This window comes from Seriola dumerili, unplaced genomic scaffold, assembly GCF_002260705.1.
Source record: "Seriola dumerili isolate Sdu_G_001 unplaced genomic scaffold, Sdu_1.0 BDQW01000043.1, whole genome shotgun sequence".
Taxonomy (NCBI): Eukaryota; Metazoa; Chordata; class Actinopteri; order Carangiformes; family Carangidae; genus Seriola; species Seriola dumerili.
This window is the reverse complement of record NW_019174298.1, coordinates 531,468-555,270: the sequence shown is the minus strand read 5'-3', so window position 1 is coordinate 555,270 and position 23,803 is coordinate 531,468. Positions and strand designations below refer to the sequence as shown.

The 23,803-nt window shown below is 44.6% G+C and overlaps 1 protein-coding gene across 1 annotated transcript in view; it reads left to right on the top strand.

The window, feature by feature from the left end:
- Positions 1-23,803, top strand: part of ncoa3 (nuclear receptor coactivator 3) — a 61,139-nt gene that overhangs the window by 24,904 nt on the left and 12,432 nt on the right. The window contains exons 2-8 of the mRNA XM_022739055.1: positions 6,531-6,619; positions 14,964-15,071; positions 15,872-16,032; positions 18,004-18,104; positions 18,207-18,381; positions 20,471-20,653; positions 21,614-21,700. Coding sequence (XP_022594776.1) covers positions 14,983-15,071; positions 15,872-16,032; positions 18,004-18,104; positions 18,207-18,381; positions 20,471-20,653; positions 21,614-21,700 — 796 coding nt within the window. The 5' untranslated portion in view covers positions 6,531-6,619; positions 14,964-14,982. The remainder of the gene's footprint in view (positions 1-6,530; positions 6,620-14,963; positions 15,072-15,871; positions 16,033-18,003; positions 18,105-18,206; positions 18,382-20,470; positions 20,654-21,613; positions 21,701-23,803) is intronic.

Genomic DNA, 23,803 nt, shown 5'->3' with positions numbered 1-23,803 from the left:
GGTTGCCAGTTTATTAGGTTCACCTACTGTATATAAAACTAATGCAGTCTAATACAACACCCCTGCAATAAATCCTAACTTCATGAAACTATGTTTTCGGTTTTAGTTGAAACTGTTTTAGAGAGGTGTTGATTCATGTGTGTGATCAGTTTGGAGGTTGAAGCGTGGTGCTGTTGAACTGTGTTGTATTTGTCTTGCATATTGTTTCTGCTGTGAAAAGGGGTAAAAACCTGTTTGTTGCAGTGGCAGCAGAATAACCGTCAGAGGCGTGGTTAGAGATGGAGGGGGTTGCTTTATTGATTGACCTGTTCCACTAATTAGGCCTGAACAGTCCGGAAAACTATCCACCTCCACAGCCTATGGCCTCAATGTGCCTGTGCTAAATGACTTTACAGAAAGGTCCCCCCAGCCCCCTCTCCATTTTTGATTCATTTCACCAGTAACTAAAAGCAGTTGACAACTGCATTTTCACTGCATTTTTCCCCTCTCTACCCCATGAAGCCTGTAACTAGGTAATTTATTCTCTCTGTAATGACAAGAATGTTTTAACTGTTTACTCACTCTGAGATATGACAGTCTTGTCTCTCGGCTCATTGTTAATTACCTCACAGAAACGGCCCTCTATGTTACGATACTGCATAGCTCCTGCATAATTGATGGTTTCCAATGAGGCGTTTTATTTAACCTAGTTTTCTGCATGACTATGCAAACATGTTCGACTGTTAGGTTGATCCACATCACACTTGAACACATGTTCTGACCCTGAGATTTCTTCACAACATACACATTCACAAAGTTAGTCTGCGTGTGTCAGTTTCCTTCCCGGTTCAGCTGAAGGTGAGAAATGAGGACACGTGTGGTTTACTGTCCTTATCTTATCAGAGATGTTTGTTGGCTCTGTAACATTACTGTCATCACATAACACACAAGAATGTGTCCATTCCTTCATATAGTCCAACACCCCCCCCCCCCCCCCTCCCTTTCTGCACACATGTCCACCACGTGGCCGGGTTCAAATAAAGTAGCAGGAGCTGTTGTTGACATGCTGGTCAGGGTTTGACTGAAACACAAGATTACAGCTCAGCAAAGCTTTTTTAATGATCTTTGTCATCCCTCATTTACCATGATACCGTGCAGCTCACGTTCTCCGAGACCGTTCATGGAAGTAACGAAGAGACTCTCGTCTGTTGTACGACCCCCCAAACCTGACTCTGGCACACTAATTTACTGCACACACAAACACAGTGTCAACATTAACATTGAGAGCAATTTGGTGGAAGCACGGGTTGCACTTTTATTGCAGGGTAGGGAAGTTTTGACCAAGAAAAAAAAAAAACTGTATTTAGGTACAGTACATCATGTACCGACAAATGAAGGAAAACTCTGACTTAATGGGTGGAGAAACGTACCAAATGCAAATGCGTCTCTGCAGGGTGCGAGGGGTCACTGAATGGTTTCAACGCTTCTCAGACATCTGTATACATGTCAGCATTAACACATCACGATCTGTCCCAATGCCACTACGAAGCAAGGTGGGTGGGCGAGTGTAGCAAATGTCACACCAATGTCTGTACAGACTTCCATCGCAGTCTGTCCAATAGTTGTGGAGTTATGCACTCCAGTGCTTCAAGTAAATGTCATGAGTCACAGTGAGCATGTGTAAATTGTAACATGGCTCTATATATCTATATTATCTATGTAGCCCACTGTGTACCACAGATAACCCCAAGTCAAGTGTCTCAGCTGACACTTTTCAGCTGCAGACGACTAAGTTCATCTGTAGAATTAAGAATATGAACAGGAATAAAGCAATGTCGAGGACTCGTGGTGTCTGTGCAAAGCGATCCCCCCATTTTTTGATCTTCAAGTGTGGTCTTATAGTATTTATACTTAGTGAATTCTAAGAGAAGAAAATTGCCCGTTTTATTACATTGAGTGTCAGCCTGTACTCAAAGCAGATGTTGCACCGTAAAGTCATTTTAAAGTGGCCTCGAGCTGTTATTGCAAAAACCTGATACAATAATTTTTCTTCCATTTCTTTTTATGGTCACTTCTTTTCATCAGTGTGTCCTCTCTGTGAGTTTAGTTAGCTCCTGCAGATTCATTGTTGTGTAGTGTAGCGTGGTGCTGTGCACTGTGAGTTTGGTTTCCTCTACCTTCTTGGAAAGGATGACTCATGCAAACGCCTGTTTCCTTTTTTGAATATGTAAATGCATGTTTGATGGCAGCCTACAGCAGACACACCCTGGATGGCTGGATGAGTTTTAGTTTTAGACCTGCCTGGCCTATTTCTGCCCTGAGCCAGATGCTTTCCCTCTGCTTTTCTTCATCCTCCACCCCCTCTTATCCCTGTCTGAAGTGTGAAGTTTGAAGCAGCAGGCTGTGTGCTATGATAGTGGTAATTGGTCTAAAGATGGAAAGTTCACTCTCACTTTGTCACTGAACTAAGAAGCAATTTGTTTTCAATGAGTGTTTTTTTTAGCACGGTTAGTTAAGAACAATATAACATCAAAGCACTATTTAACGGCAAAGAAAAGAGGGGTGTGGATGATGGAGACAGTGGAGAGACTGGCACTTATTGTTCCGAGTGAAAAGCAACGCTCTGTCTTGCACAAGTTCATTTTAGACGGCGCGGGGTAGCTGAGAATGGCTCCCCTCTTTGGTACCCCCTCGTCTGTGGAGGCAAGCTTTGGACTCTGAGTTTTTTATTAGCCTCTGTGGTCTGATTTGTTTAAGGGGAGGCAAGGTGCCAAGATGTGGCTCGGCTCCTATTTTGCTCCAGTGTGAGTGCTGGATTTGTTGGAGGGGGACTGGGCGAAGCAAAACTAAAGCAGAGTCACCCAAAGAACGAACACACACACACACACACACACACACACACACACACACACACACACACACACAGTGTACTTTTATGCATTCTTCACTGTGCTGTTGTGTATGCTGGCTAGTGCACACAATTTCCCTTATTCACAGTCTTTACAGAAGACAGACGCATAGAGAGAAAAATCCTGTTATAGAAAGAAGAAGAGAAGGGGGTGAAGAGAGGGAAAAGAATTAAGCTCACAAAGAACAAACTTGTGGATCTGCTTGAATTTCATTTGGCTATCCATGAGTCGCCTCAAGATGTTTCTTAAAGGCACAGATCCTTTTGGCTGGGTGTGAATGTTTTTTCAAAGGGTGTGTCCAACATTCACCTGTGGCGTTCTAGGCTGTGTTGTTGGTATATTCAAAGAAAACTCAATTTAATATGCATGGGGTCGGTTGCCCGGTCAACAACTATCTCATGTAAAAGGATGTGTCTTCACCAGCGTTGGCTTTATGTGTTTGTTTATTTTTTGTGAGCTCCTTTCAGTTCATACTAACCAAAATCTGACCTGGGAGCCTAGATAGTCCAAACTAGGCTGTGCTTTGCCAACGCAGGGAATTTGAACATGACTTTGTTTGCAACACAACATCTGGTAAGGTGCTACATTAACTGATCACTGTATTGCAACATTTTACCTCACAATAGTAGCAATGAAAGATAAAATGATTGCCCACTTGTATTCATTGTGATAGGGTCCGGATATGACCCCGTTCTATTGCTGCATTTATTATGTCTTGTCTCAGTCTAATTCCTGAATGGCTATCAGCTCTGATCGCAGGCTCCTTTTTTGGAGGTCAGATCTTTTTTAATTTTAAACATACATTAATGTTCGGTTTGGGTTTGTTTTCATGAGTCTGTTTCAGATGAGGAACTAGTTTAGAGCTTACTACCTCAGATCCTCTGCTTGACAAACATCACACACTGACTGATTAGTGTCTTACAAATCCGGATTGGAATGGACTTTGTTACCAAAAGAAATAAAGTTGTTTCTCTCTCTCACGCACTCAACAATATTTACAGTTAGTCTACCAGTTTTCTTCCTGGTTCAGCTGAAGGTGACAGATAAGTATGTGTGTGTGGATTCACCATGTGTATGGTATTAGTGCTGTTTATTGGCTGTGTGCAACTTTACAGTGATCACTGACACACTCTCTGAGAAAGTGTCCAGTCCGTCATACTCTGTTTCTGCCAAGCACGTGGCTGCGCTCGGATTAACAGAAACAACACACACTTAACAACACAGCACAGTGGCTCGGCGAATGTGCAGTAAACGTACTGTATATGTGGAGCTCAGCTTGAGGACCACTGTCAGCAGAGGACAGGTCGATGTAGATCACCAGTGACGCGTTGTTGATCCCAGAAGGAAACTGGTTTCTCTGCAGTTGTTATTTGTTCAGATCATGGCCCCGACTACTGAGAAACTGTGATACAGTGAAAGATTTGGTAAATTAGATAACATTGATCAAACACAATGATTGTTTTTAAGCCAAAGTTTTAGGAACAGAGAAGAGGCCCAGCAAACCTTGATTCATCAGCTGTGAGTCCTTCAATATTATCTTGCGTGGAAAGAGGAAGAAAGTCACAATCAAGTAGCCACTGACTTAAATCTTACACTCTGACTCTCATGCTTGTACAGCTTTGAAATGCTGAATTGTCATTGCGATCATTTATATCATGACTTTAATATTTTCTGTATGAGCATTCACAGTAAACTGTGAACTCTGGTTGCATCTGTATTGAGACTTTAAACTGTGCAGCTTTAACAAGTGGAAGATACTGTTATGTAAGATATTTATTGTGTTTGTTCAAGTGCACAGATGAAATACAAGGGCACAAACATTTCATACAGTTAAAGGGTGAAGGCTTGTTTAGATCTCGGATGATGAGTTGTTGAATAGCGTGAGGAAATAAACAGACGTGGTGAAAGGTGGAGAGCGGACTGTGAAAAGGCCTCAGCAACTGCGAGTTCAAGATTTCTCCATTTACTCAACCTCTGTATCTTAAGCTCATTCACACTGCTTTCATATTTAAGGCTTTGCGCTGGTATGAGCGGCGCCATGTGCTGTAAACTGCGTTCGCCCTGGCTGTGTCAAAGTGAGCACAAAGAGCACTAATGATTGCACTGGAGGGTCTCTTGTCCCTGCTCGTGGACGCCGCAGAGCACTACTTTTTATTTTTCCCCAACTTGTGCACAAAAAAATGGAGTCAGTTACTCTTTGTCACAGCTGAGCTATTAATTCTTCCTGTTTAAGCAGTCGCTCTCCGGCTCTATTTTTCTCCCCTTTCAATTAATAGGAAACACATTGGTCGAAGGAGGGTCTTTGTTGGTGTGTGAGAGTCCATACATCATCTAAACTAGAGCATGCACCCCTCCTCCTCCTCATCCTGCCTCCTAACACACACACACACACACACACACACACACCAACAGCCCCCATCTGCTCCCAATCATGGGTGCAGCCAGCGGTCAGGTTGCTGACAGTGAAAAGTGCACAGGCACGCGCTTACACACACACACACACACACGCACACACGCTCACACATGTAAATATACACAAGATAGGCATGCTAGGCATGAGGTGAACCACACACACATGCACACACGCGCACTCAAACTGAACTGAGAAACGTGCGCTCTGACACGACACTCTCACACATCCTCTTTATAAAAATTGAAAGAAAACCTACTTTCTATCTCCTTCTCTACACACACACACACACACACACACACACACACACACACACACACACACACAATGAGGCACAGTGACAGCTGAACATGAGACATCCTGGCGGCGTGCTTCACTGATGACAGGGTGTCATGGAAACGCCCAGCGTTCTCCATGGTTACGCACTCTTTACCCCCCACAGGATACTCTCTTATGATTGTTCAGACAGAACACTTGAACTACTACAACAACTCAGCGTGTCCAAAACACACGCACACACATGCACGCACACACACATAAATTGTTTCTTATCAGGATCTAAATGGACACAAATTAGCCTATTATGTGCTTTTGGGATTAGAGCGATGATTCAGCCTAATAGTCTGTTTTCGTACTCTTGCTCCAAGTCCATAAAGCTTGAGAGATATTTGCCAATAAAGGCTTGACGTTTAAATCCGGTTGTATGGGCCTTGAGTGCACATTTAGTGGGAAAGACGTGGAAGCACTTTATTTTACCTTTCATACTGTAGATAGAGCAACTGGCTGAACTGTGGATCACATGCTGTCGTCACTTTCGGGTTTCAACCATTTGGTTTCCTGTAAAACTTGTGTCTCAACAACCCTTTTCATATATATGTGTGTGTGTGTGTGTGTGTGTGTGTGTGTGTGTGTGTGTGTGTGTGTGTGTGTGTTTGTTTGTAGGTACGTGTGGCTGGTCTGGCTGTGGGAGCGATCTGTGTGTTAATGCAAATGCACAGGAGCCACGATATGTTTGCTCTGTACGCGTGCACCCGTAATAAAGACAAAGGCACATAGCGAGGCACGGCTCCCTCACAGTTCCTTCTGCTCATTAAGCCGTTAATGCAGCTTCCTGTGCATGTGTCTTCAGGCCTCTGATTAATAATGCTGCTTGTTATTCATTAATATCACCATAATGAACGTGCACTGTTGAGCATGATTGTTAAACTTTTTTTTTTTTTTTCCCTCTCCAGACTCCGTTGACCAGCCCACATAGGACCACACCCCCATAGTGAAGGGGAAGGGGGGATCTGATCGTCCATCACCTCGGCTCCGTCACAAGGTGGGCTAACATCCCATATGGTTGGCATGGAAACGGCCTGCTGGGTTTAGGTTGAGCAGTTTGCCACAGACAGTTTCTTGTTGTTGCCACATTCTTGCAACATCCTCCTGACCTGAACGCAGAGAACAGTGTGTGTTTTCCAAAGCAAATGTTTTATGGAGGTGTTTTGTATTTGAGGTTTGGATTCTGGATTTTGGAAGATGGAATAGTTTGCGGAGAGAGAGTGGTGGCAGCAGCAGCAACAAGAGGGGAAACAAAGGGGGTTGAGCGAGTGATTTTCAGGCAGATGAGAAAATGAAGAGTGGGAAGACAGCAGGGAGACAGGAGGAGAAGTCAAATTATTCTTTATGCTCTACCTGCCACAGAGGCTGAAAGAGAACATTCATCTTCTACCCCTGTCCGCAGGTGACGACAACAACAACACACACACACACACACACACACACACACACACACACACACACCCACCCACCCAGACTTAACCACACTCTCTTTCGTTCACGTGCATTCTCACACATGCTTCTGCAGACGTGCTGCTGTTGCACAGATAGCAGGAGTGATTGTGTAAGTCGTGAGGTTCTTTTACTCCAGACAGAGGAGATACTGGACATGAACAAGCAGGTCGCAAAGTGGAGTTATTTCTGGTGCTCAGGGCTCCCAAAAGTATAAATCCCATTCATTTCTCTGCAAAGATAATGTCACTGGAACTCTTCTTATGCTTGAATGGGCACAAAATTCTCCTGGTTGAATCATCAGTGCAAAAGTTGAGCAACTGCATTAGAAAACATCTGGTTCTTAAATAAAAAGTCAATGGAACAAGACTGTACAGTTATTTATGGAGGGCTGAACTCCACAGTCACACTGTGTAGAAACCTGATTACACATTCAGCAGATCACATCATTTTTACTTTTGGATTTTGAGTCAGTTTTGGTTGAATTTGGCAGATATGATGCAGTGTTTTAAACCCAGCTCAAATTCATGCCTTCACCTCCATAGCCAATGGAAGCTGAGGCTCATGGGTATTGTAGAATGCAGACTATCCACTGGACTTGAAACAGTTACTTGATTTAATCAATTAGTCTATCAGCTAAAAAATATATTTGTAATTAACAGTAAAATCAAGAAAATAATTGTCAGATAAATCGACGTTGCATGCCAAACTAACTCAGAAACAAAGTTGAAATAACTCAGACTGATGATGGTCAAAACTAGTGTTGTTCATAATTAACAGCTTAACCATTAACTGATAATAATCATTTTGACCGATTAATAAGTTAAACAGTTAAAATATCCTGGGACATCAGTACCATTTGAGTGGATATCCTCTGCCTCGGGTCTGACAGTTAACAGACGGCACACAAGACTAATCCCACAGCCCGTTGACATGTTGCTATTTCTGAATAAAAACCAGTAAACAAGCCGTCCCCTATGCTGAGGACTGAGGTAGGCCTGCCCTGTTTATTTTATTTTGGGGTTTGGTGCCAGTGTAACTCCGTGTTGCACGAGCATTAGCCTGGCTGTTCACACTAGAAGCTCATTTCTCCACACTGGTCAAGAAGCAATCTTTCTTGCGTGCGTAAAGTGCGTGTGTGTGTGTGTGTGTGTGCGCGCTCATCTGTCAGCTTCTTTGTCTAGACTTGAATCTTCAATGTTAAGGGCCACTGAGGATATCTTTAAGGTAACACTGAAAGGGAGTTTACAGTCAGGAAAAATACTTCTGAAATCTATTCCACTGGGTTTGGCCAGTTTAAGTCCGCAGAGGTCACAAGATTGGACGCCAGTCAGATCACACGTCAAACTGGGAGCCAATTTCTTCTTAATCCACCATTAACCAGTCAAGACTGTCTGTGGCGTGAGTAGTCAAAGCGAAGCAGCTGCAGCTCTTGTCATGTCACTGGTGTGAGTTTACAAGGCCAGACCAGGGCCGTGTGCCTCTGTTTTGTCAACAGAGATTATGAAAGAGCGGCTGGCAGGCAGGCGGGCAGCGGGGGAGGCAACAACGGGGCTATTTGCATCACCCAGTCTGAGCACACCCGCCCTGCTAACTCTGTCACCTTCCCTCTCCCTCCCTCCCTCTCTCCCTTCCTCTCTGCTCCTCCCTTTTGTCGCTAGCACCCAGACCCTGTCCGGATCGTCCTGCCTTTACAGTCTTATCCTCCCAAAAAAGAAAGAGTGGAAACAGAGACGCTTGTCAAACAAACGTGCAGAAATTTTGATGGCAGCCAGTGGGATAGTTTTGCCATCTAAGCATTTGAGAGGTAGTTAATGAATATGCCTATCCAACCACTGCTTTACACAGACAACAGAAACCATGTTTCAGCTTTTCACTTAAATTTACAAAACTTTCTGTGCTACGCAGAAAAATCATACGAGCTTCAGTTCAACCCTGAATGAAGCTGAAACATTGACTGAAGCCACTCTGGGGAATCCCAAAATGTTTCAGATGATATTTAGACAGGAATAAAACTGCCTGTCTACAGACTAAGTACAACAACAACAACAGATTAAAGATAGGTCTAGATTGTATTTTTTTTTTCTTGCTCATTTTTCTCTGTGCACTCATCATCAACCTCCAGTAACTCTTTCCGACACATTCTTATTTGTTGCATTGTGTGTGTTTTTTTTTTCCTCTGCTGTGACTCACTCTGTCGTGGGAGGTCTGTCGCCTCTCCACTTTGTTTTCAGTCTTCCCAAACCTAATTTTTTTGCTTTCAGTTTTTTACTGCTGTTCATCCATTTTAATTCTGTTCCCCTAGAGTCTGTGAGTTTAACTCACCAGTCTTATTGAAGCACTGCTCATCTTGTTGCAAACATCTTTATTGAAGCAACAAACAAAAAAAACACATTTCCAAGAGTGTGACTGAGAGAAAAGTAGAAAAGCGCATTCAGTGAAAGCCATAATTGTGAAAGATTTCAAGAATTTGGTATTGTGTGACTTGAAAAATTCATCCATCCATTAGCTATACTGCTTATCCTTTTTTGAGGGTGGGCTTGTGGGCTGGAGCCAATCCCATTTGACATTGGGCGAGAGGCAGGGTACACCCTGAGAAGGTTGTCAGTCTATCGCAGGGCTGACTTGGATAAATTAAAGATAAATTCACAGGTGTGTACAAAAACTTTCTCCCTCCTGAAAATTAAAAACATAACTGGTCTAGTGTTCACAGTTTATACAATGAATATTATATGATTGATATCCATGAAATGAATAGTTAATATTGAATGTTTAATCTACAAACTTTACAACCTTTTTCAGGGCTATTGTTAGAAACAATAAAATCTCTTTGCAAACTTAATTTTCCTTTGCTATAATAAAACACCATATGATTATTCAAAAACGAACTGAAACCAAACAGTAAGCCTAGAGGCAGCAAAGTCACATGCATCCCATTTATACAAAACAATGCAATAACAATTTTGTTTCTCTGAGTGGGACCAATAGTGACGCTGTAAAAGTCGGCATGAAGGAGACAGAAGACAAGCTGTTGGATCATTAAAGTGAAAATGGTCTATCCTGTGGGGAAAATGAGTGTGATCACTAATACAAGGAAAATCTGCCTGCCCACTAACCTTGACCCAACCTTGTCAGACCTTGTAAGATTTCTGTTTCACTGTCAACGTGGCACAAGTCTGGATTGAATACAGCCAGACTAATGTAAAGGCTGCAGCAGCAACAAGGTTAAATATTCACAGAGAAATTAAATGCATGTCTAGTTTGCCACCATTAAGATTACTGAAATGAATGTATCTCTTAATTATCTCCTATACTTAAATAAAATACAATCAGTTTAATGAACTATGCAGTTGATCTTGCATATTGAGGAGACTCTTCTCATGACAGATTAATCTATGAAAATGATTTCCCCCTTGCCATATGGGGCAAAGAGGTAAATAAAATCAAAACACGCTCCCTATTTTCATCTTTCATCCATGCCAGCTGCATGGTGGGAATTATAATGGGAGTTTAACTCAATGGAAAGGGCTGTAAATACACATTTTGTTATTTCTTGTGTGCAAGAGGACTACTACTACTGATTGTGGGGCTAACAGGACGGTCAGGGGTTCAGCAAGAAGCATTTGGATTCATCCTCTGGGCACCATGAATGTCTCCAGTAAACTTCATAGAAACTTGTCCTTTACTTTTTCAGATACCCTATCAAGCAAAGTCTTAATAAAGGGCATATTCTGTCAGCCATTGTGTGAGAATTAGCTCTTCTACTGGTCAGCTCGCCATCTCACGTCCTGTAGCATGTGAACCTTACCGGGGTTGGATTGCATGCTTTCTGATTTATGAGTTGAGCTGCTTCCTCTGGTTTTGCCATAAAGCCAGTCTGGTTCCTGGTGAGCAGTGCTCCCACTGGGCTCCAGGGTCACTGGCAGGTTGCTGTCCTGTAGCAGACCTCAGGAGTTTAGCTTCACCCCAGGTGATGCCACAGCAGTGTTGACCTGAGTGATCCTCCTTTCACACTTGTCTAATGACCCGGAAAATATGTGGGTCAACTGTCGGCGTGAAGGTGGTGACCCCTTAAAATCACACAGGTCAAGATCAGGGTTGAGAAGCAGGTCAAACTTTACCCTGCTTAGTGTGAAAATCCAGTGTTGCTTACCTGCATGGGTGTACTCACCTGTACCTGTCCACAGAGGAATAGAAGACTCTTCCATGATGGCTCTGGACCCCACAGTTTTATTATTATTTGTCCTGTTCTTATTTGTTTTCGGGCCCAGCCACAAGCAGCTACTGTTCAGTGACCACTCTGATTATCAGCTTCCTATTCTGATGAATGCCTTTGAGTTATCTTCAACTATATGATTTAGTCTATAGACTAATGACATGCAGCCAATCAGAAGTAAATGAGGAAGTCGTATGGCCCGGGGAATGTGTTATTTTCTGTTGACTCTTAGCTGTTGTGTCATGAATGATGCCTTCCTTTGCCACTTTCTCAATTCTTCCATCTCAATAGAGATGAGATGGAAAAAATAGCACAATGTGTGTTTCAAACTGAGCTGAGTAAATTTTAAGTAAATGTAAAAAAAAAAAAAAAAAAAAAAAAAATAGTGCATGAGAATCAAAGTATGTTTCCATCATATACTATAATATTCTGAAGAGGGAGAAAGAGTGGGTTTAAAGGGTTATGTTAGAAAAGAAATTTGTTTGTACAATATGTCACCAAACATGTCGGAAGGCAAAAGCTGTTTCCGAACAGCAGCACTCAAATGAGGGCTGGAAAACCTTCCATCATCAGGTGGGTTTCCATCTACCTGTTTTTATGTGTATTTTCAATTTACACATAAAAAACACAAGATTGGAAATTCAAACAAAATCTCTGAAGCAAAGTTTTTATGCTGGGCTGAGGTGGAAAAAGTTCCTGTATCAATAAGAGCAAAATGTGACAAAGTGAAATGAAAACAGGGTTAGCAAATTAATGATGATGAATATGAAGCATGTGACCTGAACATCCACTGTACTGTCATCCCTTTGCACCCTCTTCTTCTGCAGTGGTTATAATGTAACCAAACTGGATTTTTTTTTTTTTTTTTTTCAGATTTGATTTTTCAGATTTTCCCGAAATTTGGTTGAAATTTGAGGAAGAAACCGCCAATGTATAGATAGATAGATAGACAGACATTTTCAGACAGTCTTTCCTGGTGATGCATGAAGTGGGTGTGAATGTCGCATTGTCTGTTTTAGAAAGTTACACAAATTGTCGGATGCAGCTTTCCCATGCCGATGTCCAAAATGTCTGGGGGGGGAGGGGGTTTCTGAAGCTGTTTGATAAGGGTGTGATGATTCTCAAACCACGATACAAACGTCCATGATTTCACGTTCTCGATACCGGAGGCCGGAACTGTGACACCTTTTGTCTATTCACATAGCGTACTGCCAACATTTTTGTTTTCATCATTTTGTACATCTTTTCAACATTGACACCCCAGCCAAGGCCTTTTTTAATTTCCAGCATTTCTATTCAAGTTTTCTTGAGCTCTAACGCAAAATGTTAATGCACACACAGGTGCAGAAAAATTAACTAGCGATTTACTTTTTGCTCACTGGCTCACATCTACTGCATCTTAGTCTCTCTCCTTTGAATTGCCATCTTGCCATCTTTAAAGTGCCCATCTCTCCTCTCCCTCTTGCTGCCCTCCATACTGCCATCTCCGTCTCCCATTTCCCTCTTTACGTGTCTCAATTCCGCTGCCCCCTGCTGCTGTATTGTACCCACCGCAGCCCCGCTGCCTCTGTGCCACCAGGCCCCATTGCCTGTGGCGTGTAATTGACTTTCTCCCTGCACTGGAAAAGCGGGCGGCCCGCGCCAGGCTGGAGGTGACCCATTTCCCTGGGGCATTCAGCAGCCTCCTAATCAACCATTCTCTGGGGCCGCCTCATTCACTCTGCAATTAGAGCAACTCCCCCTTTGAGAACTCCATCAATAGGCGGGCGGGCGGGCTCGATCGGCAGAGTGCAAGGATGGAGTTTCACTCAAACACTTCGCTTTGGCTCTTTGAATTCTGAACTCTCCGACTTTGTACATCCCCCTCTCTGCTTTTTGCGGCGTTTCCCTTGTGGTAGGTTTCATCAGACAACAGCAAGCGGGGGTTTTGTCTAATGATGAGCAGCAGACGGGGAGGCAGGTAGATGGGCACACAGGGAGGCAGACAGGAGGATAGGCAAGAAGGGATGCAGGTAGGCAAGCAGACAAAGGCAACGAGACAGTCAGACAGACAGTCAGATGGGAGGGACTCAAGGGAGGGATTAAAAGAGAAATTTGAAAGAAACTCAAAGCAGGAGGGATTGAGCAAGAGGATCGGCGCATCTTCAGAGCACCTCTTGCTTTTAGAAGAAGATTCATGAGTATTCCCCGTTGTTGTCTTGCAAGGGAATACACTTGTGTTTCACCTGGTTTTTGGAAGACATGCATGAAAGCAGCCTTCATATCGATTCTGTCTCAATAAGGAGGTGTGTTTACTGCTTGTCTTAGTCGGATATGATCTTGTTGTGAGCCACAAGCACACAACTGCAGATTAGAACATTCTCTGTCCAAAAACAAAAAATAAAAAAACAAACGCAATCAGACGTTTTCATGGCATGCTCTGATCCCACAAGAAGGAGCCTGAGATGATGGTGCATGATGATTAAATAACAGGCCGGCATCGCTCCCCTGCCGTTGGCCTGATTTGCTATGCAGGAGAGGCAGTGCTCTGGTCAGAGGATAACCATGTAATCAATGGAATGAAAAAGCTGCTCTGGCTGTGAAGGTTAAGAGGGGTATTGGAGGCTTTCAGCCCACTCTGTGCGCCACACATGCATTCAAAACACACACCAGACAGTCTGAATGTTACATCTCCTCCTCTAATTCCTCCTCCTCTCACCTGTTCCCCTTCCCTCCTGTCTTTCTTTGACATGCCTTTATCTTTCTTTCTCTTGGCTCGCTCCCTCCCACTGCCTCCGCCTCTTTTCGCTCTGATTCCCCCCCCCCCCCCCCTGTATTTTTTCTTCCTCTGCATTTTCTCTTTATATCCTCTGTCTCCCACTATATTTGTGCTCTCTCTCTCTCCCTGTCATTTACTTTCCTCTCATCCCTCCCTCCTTACATCCTCTTTTCCCTCCCTCCCTCCCTCCCTCCCTCCTACCTTTCCCCAGTGTCAGCTGCTGTCACTGTGGCAATGAAAGTGACCAATCAGAGCTCACTTCACAACACCGGCTTCTCCCTCCCTCCTTTATTCCTTCTGTTCCTTCCCTCTATTCCCTTCTCTTTCTCATTGTCTTCCTCCTCCTCTTCCTCCTCATCTTCGCCTCCTTTTGTCCCATCTGCCTCTCTTCCCCACAACCTTTATCAGCTCACTTCCTGGAGACGAAATTTGATGCATTATGGGAGACAGACGGCTGTCTAACGGGGTTAGTTGTGCAGCATGGCTTATCATCAGAGACACTGCTAATCCTGAGTGTGGATGTGTGTGTGTGGATGTACCATATGAGCTAATGAACTCATACATGCACAGGCCCACACACACAAACAAACACAACCTCACATGCTCACTCTCATTTTCTCCAATGAGGAGGAGGAGGAGGCCGACGAGACATGTTTATGTTCGTGAGAGTCTGCCAGGAGAATAAGATTTGCATGATGTAAGCATATTTTACCCTGCTGTGTACTCTTTTGCACTTTACAAACTGCCCTTGTATTGGTTATTTTTTGCTGAGTTCAAAAGGAAGATTCACATGTCTTCTTCACTTCACAATAACCCATATAATAAGAGTAAAAAGGCTAATAGGGGCTATATAGTCCCCTCTCTGTCTGTATTCAACCCTTATTCACACCTGTGTATGTGTGTGTTCCTTCCTCTCAGGTGCTGATATGTGTACACGATGAGTGGATTGGGGGAGAACTCCATGGAGCCTCTGAGCTCAGAAAACCGGAAACGCAAGCTCTCCACTTGCGACACGCCTGGTCTGGGGTGAGTGTGTCTGATAAGCACAAGAGAGGGGAAAATGCAAGAAAGTGGGCTACTGGGTCAGTGGTTTCTGTAGAACAGGCCATGTGTCTTCTTTTGTTGATATATGCAGTGACGAGCAAGAGCCATACTGTGTGCAGAAACAATATAAGAAGATTCTGTATGTAGCTTTGGTAGAAAAAAACACTTTTGAAGATGAATTTCATGATTTGCACACTGACTCCAAGCTACTAATTGATTTAAGTAGACAGCATTTCGCCTTAGTCGTCCTAGAGCCTGGACAATATGTACAGTTATTTAGAACAAGTTTGGGAAATACACATACAGTATATTGACTTTCATGCCGAGAGTAAGGTGAGAATATTGATAGTGCTCTCATGTCTGTACGCTATATATGAAGCTAGAGCCAGCGGCTGGTTATCTTAGCTTAGCATAAAGACTGAGAACAGCTAGTCTGGCTGTGTCCAAGTTAAAGAATACTTCCTACTAGCTAAAACTCACTAATTAACACATTATAGCTTAAACTGTACAAAAACCAAGATAGGCTATGACAAGTTGGACTACCTCCAGCAAGACACCGCAGTCCAGCACATACCCATATCTTGTCACCAGGCTAGTTTTTTCCCCTTGCTTTCCGCTTTTAAGCTAAGCTAAGTTGATCATGTCCTGGCTGTAGCTTCATGTTTAGGGCATAGACTTGAGAGTCGCATTGATCTTCTCTGCATATAAAAACAGCTCTGAAAATTTGAGAGAAGTGGAGTAGCATTAGCTTAACTTTAATCTCTGCACGTTGGCCCCTGCAGGTGTGAGAGGAAGCGTCGGGAGCAGGAGAGCAAATACATAGAGGAGCTAGCAGAGTTGATCTCCGCCAACCTCAGCGACATCGACAGTTTCAACGTCAAACCAGACAAATGTGCCATCCTCAAAGAGACGGTGCGCCAGATTCGCCAGATCAAAGAGCAGGGTGAGTGGACACAGTTGTCTGAGATCCTGAAGGCCACTGAAGGCTGGAGCCAGACAGCTGCACTGCAAGTCAGTCGGACTGTTCAAGAAGTGTGTGTAGGAAACCTAGAGTAAGGTGTTGAGGAGAGAGAGAGGGGGAAGAGACAGCTTGGGGTTAGCAGACACACACACACACACAGACACACACACACACACACACACACATATACACACACACACACACACACACACACACACACACACGCTTCAGAGCCCAGGTGCAAGGACGAATCAGTCATTCATCTCCCACAAATTTCACAGCCTCAACTGTTTATGTTTGGGAGGAAACATTGGCAATGCTTTGTGAACCTGTCATTCGTGTGTGGGTGTGGGTGTGTGTCTGTGTGTGTCTGTGTGTGTCTGTGTGTGTGTGTGTGTGTGTGTTATGGACATGCACAGCTGTGTGCTGGCCTCGCCAGGGGCTGTTTAATTGGACGTTTGCAGGTAATCACATGCCCATCCATTCTGCTGAACTGCCAAATTATTAGTTCTGTTACAGCTGCTGTTGTCATAGTCCTGTCTCCATTATGCAGCGGTCATTTGTGCAGTGAACAATTTAAAAAGCTGCAGGCTGAGATGTTTGCTTTGCAGATGCACCGTCAGTGCAGAGTGGACATTTTTAACTCATACATCCATGCTCGTGTCAGTTTGAATTTTTCTGTTCAAGGTGAAATTCTGGAGATCAAGGGGGAGAGCCGCTGGTGAATTTTGTTCTTGTGTTTCTGCTCGGCTCAGTCAGTGTCTGCCACCTCGACAGGAAGGGGAAGAGGCTACAGCTGGCCCTGATTGGCTGCTGACAGGTTGCCATAGTTACAGGAAGTGAAGACATAATGACACGGGCGTTTAGACTCGCCTCTCTCTTTCTACCTGTTCCTCTTCTCCTCTTCTCACTTTCAGTTGTGCTTTCTGCCAGTCTTCATTGTGTTTTTTTCTCTACAACCATTTCTGTTCTTCATCTCACTTGGATTTAATGTACCCTGCTCTTGTATCTCCTCCTCCTCCTCTGCTTCCCTGTTTTTTTCCCCTCATGTCTCATCTGTATTGCAGCACAATGAGTTGCAGCATCCTCAGGTTTGCCCCCAGCATCTTAAGATATTGAGTGAACTGATGGAGTGCAGCCTCTCTCTTTCTGTCGCTCTCACACTCTGTCTCATTCTCTTTCCTCTTTCTCTGTCTTTCGTTCAGTCCTTCTCTACCTAACTTCACACAGCCTGGCTGTAGGCAGCAATGGCTTTTTTTTTCTTTGTGTGGGTATCTGTGCCCCTTGGGAGCTAATCAGATAGAATGATTCCTGTAGTCGAGCAGCCCCCGCCTCTTTCTCAGACCAAATCCTGTATTAATACAACAGCCCAAACACCAGCCGTTTTCATCTCCGTCCACGTCGCTCTGTCTCAGCCCCGGTCCATCCTGTCTCTCTCTCTCTTTATCTGTCTTTCTTTCCCAGCCTCAGCCCCTCCATTAATTCAGGTGCCTCAGCTCCTGCCCCTGCACCATTACAGCTTCCAGAGCCTCTCCAGCTCTCTCCCGCGCTCTCTCCCTCTCTCTCTCTCAGCCCCAGCCTACCAGACAGTCCCTCAGAGTCTGACACTGAATATAAAGCATGAGGACGGCTGCTACCTGCTCCACATGCACCCAGCCCTCTACTCCTCCTGACGGGCTCCTCAGAGAAACCTGCCTCCGTCCGTCTCCCTCCTCACCTGTAGTTTTAAATTCAAAAAAAAAAAAGAAAAGAAAAGAAAGTGAAGATTGAGAAACGCTGCCCCCTGCTGGTGCAGCTACATTAGTGAATAACTGGCTCTCTGGTTTCAGGTATCATTGCTCTCACCTTGCATTTTTACTTTGCTCTTTTTTGGCTTCTTTGTAGGCAGCTGGGCTTAAAGTGGCTGTTTGTGCTGTTTTTCTAAACGCATTTCCTCCCTTTCCTCTCCCACAGGAAAAGCTTCATCCAACGATGACGACGTGCAGAAGTCAGACGTGTCCTCAACAGGTCAGGGGGTCATCGACAAGGACCACCTGGGGCCACTCCTGCTGCAGGTGAGTCTGGCTCTCCTCCCCGCCTAATGGGACGATATTTATTCAAGGTTTTAATTGGCCAGCTGGCCCGGTGGTGACTTCCTGTCGCTGTTCTCCTCTCAGGCTCTGGATGGCTTCCTGTTTGTGGTGAACCGGGAGGGCAGCATCGTGTTCGTGTCGGACAACGTGACGCAGTACCTGCAGTACAAACAGGAAGAGCTCATCAACACCAGCGTGTACAACATTCTCCATGAGGACGACAGGGAGGAGTTCCACAAGAACCTGCCCAAGACCAACAGTGAGAAACACACACACACTTACACACATAGAGACACTCACAGGGAAGCTGCACGTCTGCTCAGAAGTAAACCCTTCTTGACATCTTCCACAGGGCCGAGGTATAAAACAAACTTTGAGAGGTTACAACAACTCCGCACGTACGTCAATGTAAACTCACTCAGTTATTTATTCATGCTCCTCCGTTCTTAACTCCTGCTCTTATTATAATGAGGAGCTCCTGGGAAGCCTGTTCATGTGCATGAGAGCTTTTCAGAAAGAGACACACACACACACACACACACACACACACACACACACACACACACACCTGACAAAACACTCGTGCACAGAAGCACCCACCCACCCTCTCGGTGCTAAGCAGGCAGAGCGTAGCGCAGCTGTCAGTCACACTCAGTGGTCCAGACAGTGTAAAACAGGCCTGAGCTCTATTCAGATCCCATGGCAGCCATCTGGAAACTACTTACTGCTGAATAATGCACCTCCACACTTTCCTCTACTTAATTCACTGTGTGTTTGCATGTGCATATGTATGTTTTACCGTGTATATTTACATGCCTATGTCAGTAATGGGATTGCATTTCTGATTGTGTGCGTGTGTGTGCGTGTGTGTGCGCGCGCATGCGTGCGTGCGTGTGCACGTTTGTGTGTGTGTGTGCGCGTGTGTGTGTCTGTGTGTGTGCGTGCATGCGTGTGTGTGTGTGTGTGTGCGTGTGTAAACCCATGAGCATGTGCACAGAGCACTATTTATAAAGCTGATTAATTATGGATATATGTGCTCGACTGAACCTGCTACTTGATTAACTCTGCCGTAATGTTCCTAAGCAGCGGCGGCTCCGACATGTCATTGACACATTCTCTCACTTATTCCTCCTCTTCCCCTGCACACTCCTTTATTCATTCACTCCCTTTATCTTTTAAGACTCATCTTTTATCTACTTTTCCTCCGAGCGTCCCTTGTGCCACTCTCAACTCACTCTTTCTCAGCTTCATTCATACTTAATATGGCTGCCTACTAAGATGAATATTGTGCTTGTCTGTTTCTCAACCTGCTTCTCGCTGCTCTCCCACCCCTCATTGTGTCTCGCTCTGCTGCTCTGCCCCTTCATTATCTTTTGGACCCATGAATGAAATACGCTCTCTCGGCACATTCCTGTGGGATGACCGCTGACCACGCCAGCTACAGTTAAAAACACACACACAGACACACACACACGAGCACCCGTTACGCACACATACAGTTACAAAAACAGACACACACTCGTGCACAAAACATAGAGTGAGCTTTTGTTGTTGGTTGCCCAGTGTGTTTTTTGACCCCTCTTGTCTTGCCTCGCTGTTGGCTAAGTGTGTCTGAGGGGAGATGTCGGCCCCAGGGACTGTGCTGCATTTTCTCTGTCGAGGAGAGAAAGCCAAGGCCTTGTTAAATCACCTCTCACTATCAGTTAGGCCCCCCCTCCTACCACTCCCTTCCTACCCCCTCGACATGTCTCGCTCTCCTGGGTTCCCTCTTGTATCCTCCCTGCACCTGCCAGACAGAGACCTCCAGCCAACTCAAGGCCCTGATAAGGCTTCACACAGACCTTGGAGGACAGTTGGATGTCTCTCTGAAGTTTGCCTCTAATTTTTTTTTCTCTTCTTCCCTCTCCCCTGTGAAGGTGACCCTGTCTAAATGTGTGTGTGTGTATGTGCTGTGATGAGGAGTCAGGGTCTAAATGAGGATAGATGGCTGAGTGTCCCTGGCCTCTGCCCGCTGCAGAGCAGACTGAGAGGGAGAGATATTGGAAATCGACACCTTGGCTACATTAATCCTATGGTCCATTTAGCCAGGGATCCGAACAGCAGGAGAGGCTTCTGCTACTCAATTTAAGAGGGAAAATTCATGTTGCACTGTGGTTTGTTTGTTTTGTTTGTTGTCTTATACATGTGTGTGGCTTGATAGGGTGTGAGCTTATTGTGATATTTGATTACAGGCAATCCATTCATAGTTGCATGTGGTTTTTCAGTCTCTGGAGTTTCATGCTCATTTCATTTCACTCCCCAGTGTAAAGTTCTGTCAGCATGATGTGTTTGTTTGTGTTTCCTTTTAGTAAATGGGGTGTCGTGGGGAAGCGAGGCTGCCCGACAGAAGAGTCACACCTTCACTTGCCGGATGCTGGTCAAATTTGGCCATGTCCACGGCCCCATGGAGGAGGGGCCAGCAGGGCCGCGCTACGAGACCATGCAGTGTTTTGCTCTTACCCAGCCCAAGGCCATGATTGAGGAGGGGGAAGGTACGCTGGCAGGGTCACACAAACACACACACACTTTTAGTTAGTGATAAAGAGATAGTATTTCTTTATAGATTTTATTTTCTAGATAGACTGTTTTTGAATTCATCAGTTCAATGGAGAAAATTTCACTGATTGCTCAAGATGAAATACATTTAAGACTTATATGTATGAGCATGAAACCCGAAAACTCCAGTAAACAGACACTGAGAATGGACTTTACAGTGAAGTGGGAGATATCTTGTGTCCAGCCGTTATGCATATTTCTAGATTCTAGATTTTTCAGTTGGGTATAAAAAGTAAATGTAATTTTAACAAGGTAGAAAAAACTTTTTTTGTCAAAACCATATCAAACAGAAGTTATTATTCTTTGCAGTGTCTTTATGTCTTAAAACATATCTGGAGGACATTTGAAAAAAAGTGAAAATCAGATTTAAACTACAAAAGTCTGGTTCAAAATCTGACTTTGAAAAGGCCTTTTTCAGAGCAACCACTTTGTTTCTCACTTAGACTGACTCGGGCACATCACTAGAAACTCCCTTGCATTTTATTCCCTTTTTTCTCCTCACTTTTCATTACCCTGTAGCATTTTCTTAGTTCTACACAGTGCAAATGTAAACCGTCATTTTGGAGGCATGGGCACATAAAATCTATGTGAAATTGGTTTAATATCACAGTAAAAATACCCACACACTGACAAACACAGAATCAACTTACCGCATGTGGAAAATGTGACAAAGAACATTTATGTCATGGGACCATCACTGGCACAACCTCTCCTATGATATGGGTCTGAACACTTATTACATGCTCCTGACACAACTTGAAAGGGTTCAAGAATATAAACTACCTTCACATTTGTCTAAAATCTGCTCTTGTGCATTTTTCAGTGAAAACCTAAAGCAAGTAAGTACATGCAATGATCATGAAACGTTAGTGACGCTCCTCTCCTCTCACTTGCAGACCTGCAGTCATGTATGATCTGTGTGGCCCGTCGGGTGACAGCAATGGAGAGAACAGAGAGTTTCAATACCCGGCATGAGCTCTCAGGTGAGGGATGCATACCCTAAATGCAAACACAGAAGCTCAAACAGGCCATGATGGCCATTTAAAAAAAAAAAAAAAAAAAAAAAAAATTAATTATATTGGTGCATGAACAGGTTTGACCGTTTTCGTTGTTTCTTTTTTCTGCCATCCTTCTGTCCTCCGCTGGAGGTAAACTCATTCAGATCGACCAACTCTCTGCGAGCGTCAAGTGCGTCCGGGCTGGAAGGATCTGTTGAGGCGTTGCATTCAGAGTTCCTGCAACACAGCGATCGGCAGCCCGTGGTTACACAAACCGCCACTACCATGAGAGTGGGTCACACATAAAGCACACAACTACTAGAATCAGCTGAAGCGCTTCAAACTTAGTGAATTCACCTTGTTAAGCGCTGTAAAATTCACAGTGAAAGAGCTCTGGCAAAAGCATCACAAATGTCGCGTATTATTACTAACTGTGTTATTCAGTCTTCTATGTTTACAATTGCTAATACTTACAGCTATACGAAACAGCTGTATTTTCTTGACTGAAAATTATTTGTTTTTAATTAACACTGTTGCTACCTACCTTGGCCAGGCCACTTCCCTTTCAGAAAGACACTCTTGAAATTCTCAATTGAGATCTCCTGCGTTTAAATATATAAAACACACACCTCATGCATTAGTGTATCAGATATTTGATCTCATGAATTATGAATGTCGGAGCACCTTACAACATTGATTCGCTCATTGTAATCACAGAGTTGGTTTTAACATTGAAGGCAGTGATTGGATGACTTTGTTACTCAGATAAGTGTTTTCCATAGTTGTTAATCTGCCTGTCCTTCTCCAAGCTTATCTGTGCGGCCGCACCAGCATTATTCTGCAGGGTTCACGCTGAGGACGCCCCCTGTAACCGCTTCTCTCTATACGACGGCACTCCAGTCACAGCCCAGACCAAGAGCAAAGCTGTACCGCTCACCCCATGCAGCAACGAGCCACAAGGCTTCATTTTCCCACTCACCTACTACAAGAGGTAATTGGAAAAACTGAAAGTACACACGCTCAATTCAAAACACCAGATGAGCAGTTGATGCCCCATTTACTGTATCACAATGAAAAAAGCACTTCCAGGCTATATATGTCCAGGCACCGAGGGCATTCATGCCACACGATGAGCTGAACAATAGACAGCAGGCTGAAGTAGCTTTTATACCACTGAATGTCCTTAGGTGAAACGGTGAAAAGGAACTCCAGCACAGGACCACTGCCTCACTTTAGATGACATTTCTGTTCGCAAGGTTTTATTGCAGTGTTCAAACCCTGCACTTCTTCTCTCTCCTTCCACACAGAGAACCAAAACGGTTACCGCTCAGCTCAGTGTAGTAGGGAGCATGAATGATCCGAACACTATGAGACAACAGGCATGGAGGCCCCACATTAGCACCGAATGCCCAGATGACACCCGCGAGTAGACCGCCAGTGGCGGGGATGGGCATGCGGGGCATGGCGCGGCCATAACAGGGGCTTCGGCAATGAACGAGCAGGGACCACATGGGTCCCACGATGGGTCACGATGGGAGGCAGCTCTATCTACGGAGGGGCGGTGGGGGACGAACGCGGAAGGTGGAGGCATGGGCAACCGCATTGATGCCAGATGAATCAGATGAGTTCAGATGGCAATTCAGGTAGGGGCAACACTCCCGAATCAGATGTGGTCCCAGTGAATCACCCAGGCCAAAGCGCATGCCAGGCAGCACCCTTCAGCAGCCCCCGTTTTCAGAGCCGGAGTGGCGGGTTTAGGGCTCAGTGGCTATGAACACGGCCCTCGGGAAGCCCCAGAAAATGGGCGTGCCCCCAGCCAGGCGACTCCTGATGTACCCCAGGTAACCGATGGGAGCCCAAAACATGCGCGTGCTAACCAGTTTCTCACCTGGGAGGTCAGTTGATCACTGTCCAGAAACTCTAATTCAGCATCAGTATCATATATAATTTGAACTGATGCTTATTTGTGGTTGATATAGATTCTATTTGTTTCATTGAGCTTTGTTTCTGTTCACAGGCCTATACACTTCTCCTATGGGTGCATTTGGCAGTTGGTGGAGGACACGTGGAGGGAGCACCACACCCATT